Source organism: Saimiri boliviensis, chromosome 10, assembly GCF_048565385.1.
Source record: "Saimiri boliviensis isolate mSaiBol1 chromosome 10, mSaiBol1.pri, whole genome shotgun sequence".
Lineage (NCBI taxonomy): Eukaryota > Metazoa > Chordata > Mammalia > Primates > Cebidae > Saimiri > Saimiri boliviensis.
In genome coordinates this window covers 20,524,294-20,536,660 of record NC_133458.1, presented here as the reverse complement: position 1 = coordinate 20,536,660, position 12,367 = coordinate 20,524,294, and the positions used below count along the sequence as shown (strand labels likewise).

Below are 12,367 nucleotides of genomic sequence, written 5' to 3'. Positions count from 1 at the left end.
TATTCATTGAAATATTATTTGTGTTACGTAGTTGCTTACCAAATTATTTTCTACATAGATTTTAAGGGCAAACCATTGCCCTACTCATTTTTTATAGCATTACTTTGTAATTAATAGCATCCAAATTAATATTCCTGAATTTTAATTTCTCGGTAATGCTTATTTTGACACCTCACAGCGATTTTTTCAAGAAGAGGTGAAACTTGAGCTAGTTTCTCCTTCAGATACTGTTTCCCCAGAAATGTTTCATATTTCTCTGATGAATTCTTAACTTTCTTTTCTAAATCCCCAATACACATTTTCCTTTATAAAAGATCACTCAGTTGTCACCAGACTTCAATGATATTATCGCAAAAATGACCATTATGGGTTTCCTGACACACAACAGGATAAGGAAACAAGAAGTGCACTCAGGATTAATAACTGCTTCTTCGTCAATCCATGTCTGCCACCAGGCAGAGACCTTGTTTTAATCATCACTGAATGTCCACAATACCTAATTAAGAGAAGCTGCTCAACAGATATATGAGCACAAAGTGAAAGAAGGAATGATTGAACACACTGGGATTTCACCTTTCTGAGCCGTAGTTCCTTCTACAAAACAAAAAGGTTGGCAGAAAGAATAGTAAGATAGTAGATTTGATAGTGGTTTGAAAAATAAAAGATTCAGAAAAGTGGTACTTTCTGCCATAATTTTGTCTTCTTGTTGATGTATTAATTTGTATGTCTATTCCAGAAATCTCTTTATGCTTTGGAAAGTCTTATGCATAATTTTGGCTTATTGAGTTCAGTATGCATTTAATAAGCAAATATTCTTTTGTAAGATATGGAATATTGGAAACGCTGACTACGTAATACTGATTACAAGTATGAAATAAAATAGAGGCCAGAGGAAAATAATTCTCCAAACTAGAGAGAGTATTTTAGCTAATAAAATATTATTATATTATCTTTTCACCATTCTCAGTATTATTGTGAAAAAGGCTTAGAGCTTCCATGAGGAAAGACACTCTTAACTATAAAAGTCACATGTTCAATTTTATACATTCTGTGCTTTCTTCCATAACTGTGTCCTTTCACTTATTAATTTTTATGTCTATTCCAGAAATCTCTTGATGTTTAGAAAATGTCGTTTGTAATTTTGGTTTATTTAATTCAATTTATCAGTATTATACTAAGTTTCATTACATTGATGAGATAGGTAGATAGGTAGGTAGATAGATACTCATATCTAGATAAGGACATATTCAAAACATTATTGGACTTCAAATTCACTGCCAGCCGGAAGGGTCCTTTTGAATCCTCCATTTAAAGGTCTTGATTTTTATATGGGGAATTGAGGCAGGTAGACACAGTAATCATGCAGAGGAAGGGAGATTTGGGAGAAAATTATGTCGTTTCAAAGACAACAATAGTATGTATTTTAAAGCAATGTTTATAATATGTTTGTTAATTTTATTCTATTTCCTTGCAGGTTTAAATGTTTATTTGCTACTTGGCTGCTGATTATAGAACACAAAATGAATAACTCAACAAACTCCTCTAACAATAGCCTGGCTCTTAGCAGTCCGTATAAGACATTTGAAGTGGTGTTTATTGTCCTGGTGGCTGGATCCCTCAGTTTGGTGACCATTATCGGGAACATCCTAGTCATGGTTTCCATTAAAGTCAACCGCCACCTCCAGACCGTCAACAATTACTTTTTATTCAGCTTGGCCTGCGCTGACCTTATCATAGGTGTTTTCTCCATGAACTTGTACACCCTCTACACTGTGATTGGCTACTGGCCTTTGGGACCTGTGGTGTGTGACCTTTGGCTAGCCCTGGACTATGTGGTCAGCAATGCCTCAGTTATGAATCTGCTCATCATCAGCTTTGACAGGTACTTTTGTGTCACAAAACCTCTGACCTACCCAGTCAAGCGGACCACAAAAATGGCAGGTATGATGATTGCAGCTGCCTGGGTCCTCTCTTTCATCCTCTGGGCTCCGGCCATTCTCTTCTGGCAGTTCATTGTAGGAGTGAGAACTGTGGAGGATGGGGAGTGCTACATTCAGTTTTTTTCCAATGCTGCTGTCACCTTTGGCACGGCCATTGCAGCCTTCTATTTGCCAGTGATCATCATGACTGTGCTATATTGGCACATATCCCGAGCCAGCAAGAGCAGGATAAAGAAGGACAAGAAGGAGCCTGTGGCCAACCAAGATCCTGTTTCTCCTAGTCTGGTACAAGGAAGGATAGTGAAGCCAAACAATAACAACACGCCCAGCCGTGACGATGGCCTGGAGCACAACAAAATCCAGAATGGCAAAGCCCCCAGAGATGCTGTGACGGAAAACTGTGTTCAGGGAGAGGAGAAAGAGAGCTCCAATGACTCCACCTCAGTCAGTGCTGTTGCCTCTAATATGAGAGAAGATGAAATAACCCAGGATGAAAACACAGTTTCCACTTCCCTGGGCCATTCCAAAGATGAAAACTCTAAGCAAACCTGCATCAAAATTGGCACCAAGACCCAAAAAAGTGACTCATGTACCCCAACTAATACCACCGTGGAGGTAGTAGGGTCTTCAGGTCAGAACGGAGATGAAAAGCAGAACATTGTAGCCCGCAAGATTGTGAAGATGACTAAGCAGCCTGCAAAAAAGAAGCCGCCTCCTTCCCGGGAAAAGAAAGTCACCAGGACAATCTTGGCTATTCTGTTGGCTTTCATCATCACTTGGGCCCCGTACAATGTCATGGTGCTCATCAACACCTTTTGTGCACCTTGCATCCCCAACACTGTGTGGACAATCGGTTACTGGCTTTGTTACATCAATAGCACTATCAACCCTGCCTGCTATGCACTTTGTAATGCCACCTTCAAGAAGACCTTTAAACACCTTCTCATGTGTCATTATAAGAACATAGGCGCTACAAGGTAAAACATCTTTGAAAAAGAAAGAAGGTGGGCAAGGGGAGCTTGAGAAGGATAAAAGAGCTCCTAGTTTTAAAATCTCTGTCATTGCACTTTATAGTCTGATTATAAAACGTGCGATTCAGGAGCCCAGCAGTGACACACTTATCACGCCTAGGCTCCAGTTTGCAAAAATTGCACCTCATAAACTGTCAGTATTAGGAGCAATGAGACAATGAAAGAAAAATGTTGGGGTTGTGGATTTAAGGAACAATCTACTCTTACTTGTACTCTCTTGAAGAAGGGCTTCTGAATCTACAATTTTATCCATCTCTGCACAGAGGAATAACCTTGTTCCTTTTTTGTTTCTTTTGTTGTTGTTGTTCTCATGTGTCCTTAAGAGAAGGAAATGCCACAGTTAAAAGGCAAACATGGAGACTTAAACACAAAGGAATAGGCACTATACAATAGGGAGGTAAAGAAAGGAAATCAAAGAAGGATGCAGAAATCGTCTCCAGAGTGTTACGCCTATTTTATTCTTTTGCTATGGTTCTATTTAGAGGATTGCAATGTAATAAATGATTATTTTTTTCCCTTTCTTTTTCCCACCATGAAAAGAAAGCAAACAAACAAAAACCCAAACTAGGTCACACCATTTTTCCTTTTGTTATGCCATTATTTTGTACATCCCTGTTCTATATTCTTTATAGGCAAAACCTACAGGACTTTCACTACGTCCAGCCAGAAACAGCCATGAAAATGGACATTTCACCCCTCCTCACTGTGTCCTTTGCATTTGACGGGGGTATCAAGGCCGATAAGGATTTAGTACACTCATGATCCCATATGCACAATGTTTAAACAATCTGATTTTCTCCTAAATAGCCTTTTATTTCAACAGAATGTCCTACCTAAAGCATAAACATGTTTAAGAAACTAAAATTGTAAAATTGATGTTTCATCAAATTAAATAACGGCCAAACTAGTTGGAAAAAGTTGATTAAAAAATAGATGAATTTTAAGATTAAAAATTAGAAGTTTAGGACATTCTATTTCAAGCGGCATCTGCCCTGACCTGTGTATGAAATGTTAACTTACAGAAAATCAACTCCTGACTTTTTGTCATCAGAAAGATGTGCTGTTTTATTTCTTTAGAATCCTAAACAGGATTGATATACTCACTTAGCACCAATGATTTCTGGGTCAGTCCCTAGAGAATAGGACCTTCTATCCAATGCCTGCTAAAGGATGATATTCAAATTATAATCAAGTGAGGTTGTCTGTGATTATCTATGACCCAGTAAAAGGGGGAAAAAAGATATTTTAAATACTATTACTGAAACAATTACATATTCCATATTCCTCAAATTGTCAATTCTCCCTAACATTATTTCGCTTCAAAATTCTCTTATCAATAGAATTATAGTAATCTTTGTGACAGAAATGTAGTGGCTAACTAAATAGAGGCCAAACGAGCTCACAGAATCGGACAGAAGGATTGTAGGCGGCTGTTGCCATGCCACGTCTCACCATCTAATTCCAGACCATAACAATCATGTCAGTAACTATTATCTAAGTGGTGGCATTATATAGAATCTTGCCATGTAGAAACTTTTTATTTGGTAGTCTAAATAAATATAGGATTAGGATTATACTGATTCACATATAACTACTTATTTTTATCCTTTATATTTTTCTTACACGATGTGCTGTAGTTTTCCAATGAGATTTTCTAAAAATGTCTCACTCAATAGGAATCAAATTATAAATGTATTTTCGAATTTCATATTTTGGATTTTAGATTTATGATATCTTGTCCGGTAGTCTGAATGTTAGTTACATGATAAATTTGACAATATTAGACCTAGCACTTATAAGAGTTATTTTGAATGATGAGCCTCATTGAGGCCACCTCAACAATTTGGAGTTAAGGGGAAAAATAGCATGAGGAAAAAAATGACAAAAAAGTTGTAAGTTAGTTAGTAAGAAGCAAATTGACAGCAGTATTTATATTTGATTATCCTTCATAAAAACATTTTCCTGTTTAAATAACTTCAGTCATTAGCCCCCAAAGAAATTTTCCATATTTAAACCGACAGCATCTGTTTATATAGATTCCGTTACTACAGTTACTTCAACATGAACTTTTAGATTTAAATTCATATTTATGTTCACATTGTTTCTTCAAATAAATGAATCAATTGAGTGGAAATAACATCAAGACAATGGGCTCCTCAACTTTCTGAAAACCAGAGAATTGACTAGCCAAATATTTCCCTCTTTAATTTATTGTATTATGATGTAGATTCGGCTTCAGTTGGGAAGAACCCTTGACGTCAAGGATTCAGGATTTCGGGTCTTTGTTTGTTTGCTCTAACAACTCACCATGAGTCAAGCTGTCTTTGTCTCCACTACTGTTGTATCCTCCCTTTTCTTCTCTGTGTTCTTGATCCTTGCCACAGCCACCGCAACCTTATCGAAAGAGAAACTATCAAGTTAAAGAAAGAAATTGAAGATAGACTGACACCATGGAAACTGTCAAACAGATCAGAAAAATGAAGGAATAAGGGAAAGGATAGATGATTGGAGAGATATGGAGATTATATTCAAGGATTTTTATTAACCACTGCTGGATTTTTCTATTTCAGTGACTCTCAAACAGAGACAATTCCCCTCCCTCTGATAGGGGACACTTAGCAATGTATAGAGACATTTTTGGTTGCCACAGCTGAGAGGAAGGCTAATGGTATCTAGTGCGTAGAGGCTGGGAATGCTGCTAAATACCCTATAATGCACAGGACATTTTCCACTACTCCCTTTAAACAAATATTATTTGGCTCGAAATGTCACTAATGCCAAGGTTGAGAAACTCTTGTCTACTTTAAGGGATTTCTAAAGCTTGCCTCTTATTAATGGGAAAATAATCCTGCATCATTTTTAGAATATCAATGCAAATTGCTCACCTGAAAAGGTAATACTCACCAATCATGTATCAGGAACACTTTTCTCTCGAATCTGGTGTATGTGTCAGTCACAGATTGGGAACTCAGGCCACATCTATATATCAAAACCCACCAGATTATGCATATAACCCATCTTTTCCCCAGCGTCTTAATGTTCAGTTATGATTGCCATAAATCCTGTCAATTGAGGTTGCAGTAGTTGGCCATCAAAATATTTGTAGTTGATATGGTCAGTTCCTATTGGAGCTACAATTTTTCTTTTCAAATAATATTAAGAGTCTCTCTCAGAAACAATATCATTTATCTTTTGCATTTACTGGAAAGATGAATATCTGTAAGGCCTTTATTTCTTCTCTCCTTATAGCAATAATGCAGATATTCCAGAGTGATTTTATAAGAAGAGATTAAGAATATGGAAAATGTCTGCTCATTTCTTGGAAAAAAAGAAATGATTTCCCTTTTACCAGTTCATCATAATTTAATGCCAGCTCCCAAGTATTAGGACACAGTAATCAATACGAGAAGCCACAAGGGAAAAACTTTCTGGTTTCAAATGTACAGGCTGGAGGGTCAACATACTCCTGCTCTTTGTTCATCCATTGCTTTTTTGATCCTGAAGATCTGACACTGGGAGAGATGGGAATTCAAAATGATGGCAACAATTACTCAGCAATGCAGTCTGTTTTTATTTTCTCCTACTTAGTTCATTGATAGTTTCCTCACTCACCCCACTTTGATAATATCCCTTTCAACAACCATAGCACTGGTATTGCTAATAGATTAGGAAAGCACCCAAAGCTGGATGAAATTGTGCAAAGTGTATTCTCAGCATGTATATTCAATACCATGCCTCTTAAAAATGCTTCTCTTAAAGGGTGCACGCTGTAGCATGAAATGTGTGCATATTTAATGTATCTTCCTGGAATATGCTATGAGCTAATATATATATATATATATATATATATTCTATAAATAATAAAATGTACAATAGAAATACATATTTCTGTATGCAAATAAATATATTATACACAAACTCTTAATATGCAATATGGTATATGTTGCTTCTGAGTCACAAAAGCTGATTTTATATGCCCAATTTTCAAAGAAAATAGTATTTGCATTTGAAGGAAGGGATTTAAGAATAGCCAGAATCCCGTATTAAGATTAAACTGTTTTATGATCTTTAAGAGCAGGGCACTGATTTCAAATATCTATTAAGGGAATACATTAATAATTTTTCTGGTATCACTCCATGTGACAACAATGCCTTATTCGCCTGTGCCCCATGCCCCTGACGGGCCTCTTCTGACTAGAATCTTCCCAGCTGGGACTGTTACAACAGCTGTGTTGATCTCATGTCTGATTGCTTGATGAGGTTGCAACCAACCCTTTCTCATACAGTTTCACTCTCTTCCAAATTAACTGATTTTAGTGGAATAAAAAATAATCATACTGGGAGAGGAGGATGACCTTCAGAATGTTTCTTATTCTGACAAACGAGGTAAACTTTATATAAGCGCCATATTTTATAAACCGCTTTTTCAATTTGGGTCCAATACAACATTTCATACATGGAATTCCAAAAATGTTTAATGAAGTAATGTATAATATTAGAAGCTTCCCCATGAAATTTTAAAGTGGATAGTTTTTTTCTAAGTGGCCTATATTTTCTCAGTAGCAATCCTTTTCCGTTCCTTGTTTTCCTCTCGACTACCCATGTTTCCCGGAACATTTGCATTGATTCATTAGCATTAATCTGTAGTTAGCTAATATAATTTTGATCTTAGTTGACCCTGGACATGCAATTCCAGGACATGTTTACATGTTAATATAAAAAGTGTAAATACTGAACATTTAAAGGATTACTATTATGCCTTTTAGATACCAAATCATGTAGTGGTAATATTTTTGATTCATTTGTTTTTTTCAAATTTTAAGGCATAATTCTATGTCTATATACTTTCTAAATTTTACCTATGACACAGTTCACCCTGTGAACTGATGTCTTTGTCTACATCAGAGTCATTTCTAGAAAAAGAAAAAATATTTGAGTGTTATATCAATTCCTATTAGTTTTGTATTGTTCCGGTGAGGTGTTCTCATTTCATTTTTGAGAATTTAAATTGAATTCTATATCAATGAGTTTCAGATGCTATTCCTGACTAGATGATTGCAAATGCCAAAACAGAAAAAACATCTTGCCATGTTTAAGGAAGAATTTTCTACCTCATAACATGTTTCCAATATTTTCTGTCTTGGGAAGCTTTTAGTGCCATGCTCTTAACACCAGGGATTACAAATAACCATATTGATAAATTTACTTGAAGAACCATTAGCATATTATCTTAATTTGTTTTCTGTTGATATAACAAAATATTTGGGACTGGGCAATGTATAAGGAAAAGAAGTTTTATTTGGCTCACAGTTCTGGAGGCTGGAAAGTTCAACGCAGGGTGGTTGTACCTGGTGAAGGCCTTATGCTGCCCTCTAACATGGTGGATGGAATTACATGCTGGAAGCCTGTACAAAAGGCAAAATACAAGGGACAATCTCATTTTATAACAACCTGTTTTTGTGGTAACTAACCCGGACCTGCAAGCATACATGCTCTCTAGCAAAAGGACATTAATCTCTTCAGAAGGAGGGACCCCTCATGACATAAATATCTCTTAAAGTTCCCACCACCTCTCAAAACTGTTGCACTTGGAACCAAGCCTCAACATGAGTTTTGGTGGGTTTAAACCATACTCAAGCCATGGCACATATCTCAGTTTAAAGACAAATACAATAGTTGCTTGACTTCTATCTGTGATATCTCCACTAAGAATATATTTTAAAGCATATATTTTTCTATGATCACCTACATCATGTATTTTTCCATAGACAGTGCATTTAAACACATTCTTTTTCTTTTCATGAGTATTAAGAATGAATCATTCTGCTCTAATGTTGTTTAGAATTACTGGCAAGTAAAAAATAATTGCATTTAAGAAGTAATCCATCAACCTTTCTCTCCTTAATACACACACACAAAGAAACACACATAACATACATACTCAGGTACATAAACACTAATATGCCCATGCAAATACACACACATGCATACATACAAACACACACAGGTCTCATCCTGTCTATCTTGACAGTGCCTAGAAACATAACATTTCTACTACTTCCAAAAGCATTTGGAATATTACTAGAGTGGGCATTGAACTCTACAGTTCAGCTGAGTGGTGTTGAAGAAAAAATTCTGCTTGCTCTTCTTTGCTCTATGATCAGTTCACTGGAAACTTTTCTAAACCTGTTAGAATCATATGAGTGAGTTTTAGTTCTCTGACTGCCACCAACAGCCTTCCAGTTATCTGCAGGCCACTCTTCATGGCATATCAGTGATTACATGGAGTCATAGTGACAAAACATATTTACATTGGAGAAATACGTTATAACACATATGAAACATATCTGCAAATTTGTATCTTCATAATGGGTATCCTCAAGCACTATGCTACTATATGCAATGGTACTTTAAATGTCAGCATAACTATTTAGAGTGCTGAGGTGAGGAAAACCTGATGCTTTCTCTGCACATTTTTTTCAAAAATCCCTCTCAGACTTTTTTTTAGGCATATAGCTCTTTGTAGTTATGGAACATTTAGAAATTTAGAAATGAAGTTTACTGTGAATCTGCAACAGATGACCAAATGGTCAAAATGTCATGTGTCCTGAGTTAATAAACAAGAAAGTCATGTATGCATCTTCCGTCTTGCAGGAAAAGTAAGATTACCAATCTGATTATTTTTTATTTTCTTGGTCTCTCACTTCTAAAAATTATTAATAAAGAAGTAAATGAAAGCAATTTGAACATCACGTACTAAGTGGCTGAATAATATAATTTCCTTTTTTTCTCAGTCCTACTAGATAACCTGCATGGAAAATATAATCTGAACAAGTTTGTATTTAAGCAGAAAAAAATCCATGAGAAATAAAATTCAGAATGAAACAGGAATGATAAAATATAAAGTACTAGCGAGAAAAGAAAATAAATTATCCTTCAATTCTCTCAGATGAATAACAAATGTTAACAGAATTTCTTTTATTAAACCGTTATTATTATTATTTTGGAAAAATAAAAATATTTTTTATTTTTTCTTATGTCCATTTATTACGTTTTTTTCTTACATCTACTTATTTCATCTCTTTGTATCTTTTTATCTTTTAAAATGTTGTTTTAAAGGTAATTTTTATAAATATTTTGAGAGGCAAACACAAAAATTGCTATTTTTCTGAGGCTTACTTTTAATTTGTGTTGTAGTTGACATTGCTACTTCAGAAAGCATAACCAATTTTTTTTAAATACAGTCATGCATATTTTAACAACAGGGATGCATTCTGAGAAATTCTTCATTAGACAATTTTGATACTGTGTGAGCATCCTAGCAAATACATACACAAATCTATGTGGCATAGCCTATGTATTAGTCAGGGTTCCCTTAGAGGGACAGAACTAATTTTATATACATATAAATTATATACATATAAAGGGGAGTTTATTAAGTCTTAACTTACATGATTACAAGGTCCCACAATAGGCTGTCTGCAAGCTGAGGAGAAAGGAGAGCCAGTCTAAGTCCCAAAACTGAAGAACGTGGAGTCCGATGTTTGAGGGCAGGAAGCATCCAGCACAGGAGAAAGATGTAGGCTGGGTGGCTAGGCCCATCTCTCTTTTTCACATTTTTCTGCCTACTTGATATTCACTGGCACCTAATTAGGTTGTACTCACCAGATTAAGGGTGGATCTGCCTTCCGCAGCCCACCGAAACAATTGCTAATATCTTTTGGCAACACCCTCACAAACCAACCCAGGATTAATATTTTGAATTCTTCAATCCAATCAAGTTGACAAGCAGTATTAACCATCACAGCCTACTACACACCTAGGCTATATGGTATAGCCTATTGTATACTGTAGTCTGGACTACAAACCAGTAAAGCCAGTAACTGTACTGAATGCTGTAGGCACTTGTAAAACAATGGTATTTGTGTATCTAGATACAAAGTACCATTGTAGTATACAAAAAGCACAGTACAATTACAGTAGTATAATCTTATGGAACGGTGTCCACTAGTCATAAGTGGACACCATCTTAGATGCAGTTTGTCCTTGACCAAACATTGTTAAGTGGCACATGGCTGTACAAGAAAACTGCTGATAATGACCATGTGCTAAATATCAAAACAAAAAAACAGCAAAAATATGGGCAAAGGGCAAAAATATACAATAAAAAGCAGTTCTCTGTCTTTAATGATTGGCATTTGTAATTATTTCTAAACAATATGCACCAATTGTCTTTTTGGTCTCACAGGCTCGAACAGTTTGTTCACAGGGTGGTGGACACTGTCCCATGGTCACCCAGTGAACTAAGACTTTTCGGTTTTAAGACAGATCTGGGCATGCACAGTGAGCAGCTGAGAACGAGTCATGATTAATGATTGGTAGTAAATCAAGAAATTAAATCCTATCAAGCCCACTGTCGGGTACATAATAGATGAGGAACTCTATACTATTACAAACTTGAGAGAAAGGAATGAAAATAAAATTATTAAAAGTTTCAGACATGATGAAATTGGGGGCTAAAGTTTATGTTTTGTGTACGCATATCTACTTGGAAGCAAATTTTAATGAACTAGTTCTTGGTCATGTACAGGTGAAATGCTTTATGTAAATGACAAATTAGGATTATAAGGTTACATTAGCTATAATGATTTCTAAAAATCTGAATGACAAAGGAATCTGTTATCTTTATTAATTTTTTCCACTACTTTGCTTTTTTATGAGTAAGATATGTAGCATTCATTTGAGAGAAATACATGCATAGTATAGAATCCCAGTCTTTAAAAAATTCTGTAATAAAAGACAGCTATTTAAATGCATGTGAATTCCAAATCACACAGGTTATTTAAGATTGAAAATGTGCATACTAGCAAAATTGAAGAATGTTAGTATTCTTTTAAAAATATACGTTTTATATGCTACAAATGGTATAAAGATAATTTTTGACAGGATCTTTAAAGTTAATCCAAATTTATATATAAATTGGATTGGATATATATATATATATGTATATATATTTATGTATATGTATATATACACACATATAGTTAGTTTTACTATCAAGTTCATATATTTTTACAAGTGTGTATAATTATATATATGTTACACATTTTATTTATAAAAGAGAAAGAACATGTTTAAGGAAACAGTACTAGGAATTTAATGGAAAATAACTTGCAAATTCAGGGAATGAGGTACGTACCAATGGAAAACATTCGACATACCAAAGGAGTATTGGCTCAAGTGTTGATGATGCATATATACAAAGACATTCCAACTTCCAAATTCAGTGCTGAGGAAACAGTGGTGGCAAGTCTCAGAAAGAGTTGAAGAATAATATTTACATGCCATGTCCTTGGATGTGTTTTGCCAAACTATATCCCTAAATGAAGCCTTCCA

The 12,367-nt window shown here is 35.3% G+C and overlaps 1 protein-coding gene across 6 annotated transcripts in view; it reads left to right on the top strand.

Moving 5' to 3' along the window:
* Positions 1–6,889, top strand: part of CHRM2 (cholinergic receptor muscarinic 2) — a 147,617-nt gene extending 140,728 nt beyond the window's left edge. For all 6 annotated transcript variants that reach the window (XM_039473065.2, XM_010340359.3, XM_074379030.1 and 3 more), the window contains one exon: positions 1,475–6,889. In XM_039473065.2, the coding sequence (XP_039328999.1) occupies positions 1,521–2,921 (1,401 nt within the window). In that variant the 5' untranslated portion in view covers positions 1,475–1,520 and the 3' untranslated portion in view covers positions 2,922–6,889. The remainder of the gene's footprint in view (positions 1–1,474) is intronic.
* Positions 6,890–12,367: the final 5,478 nt, after the last annotated feature.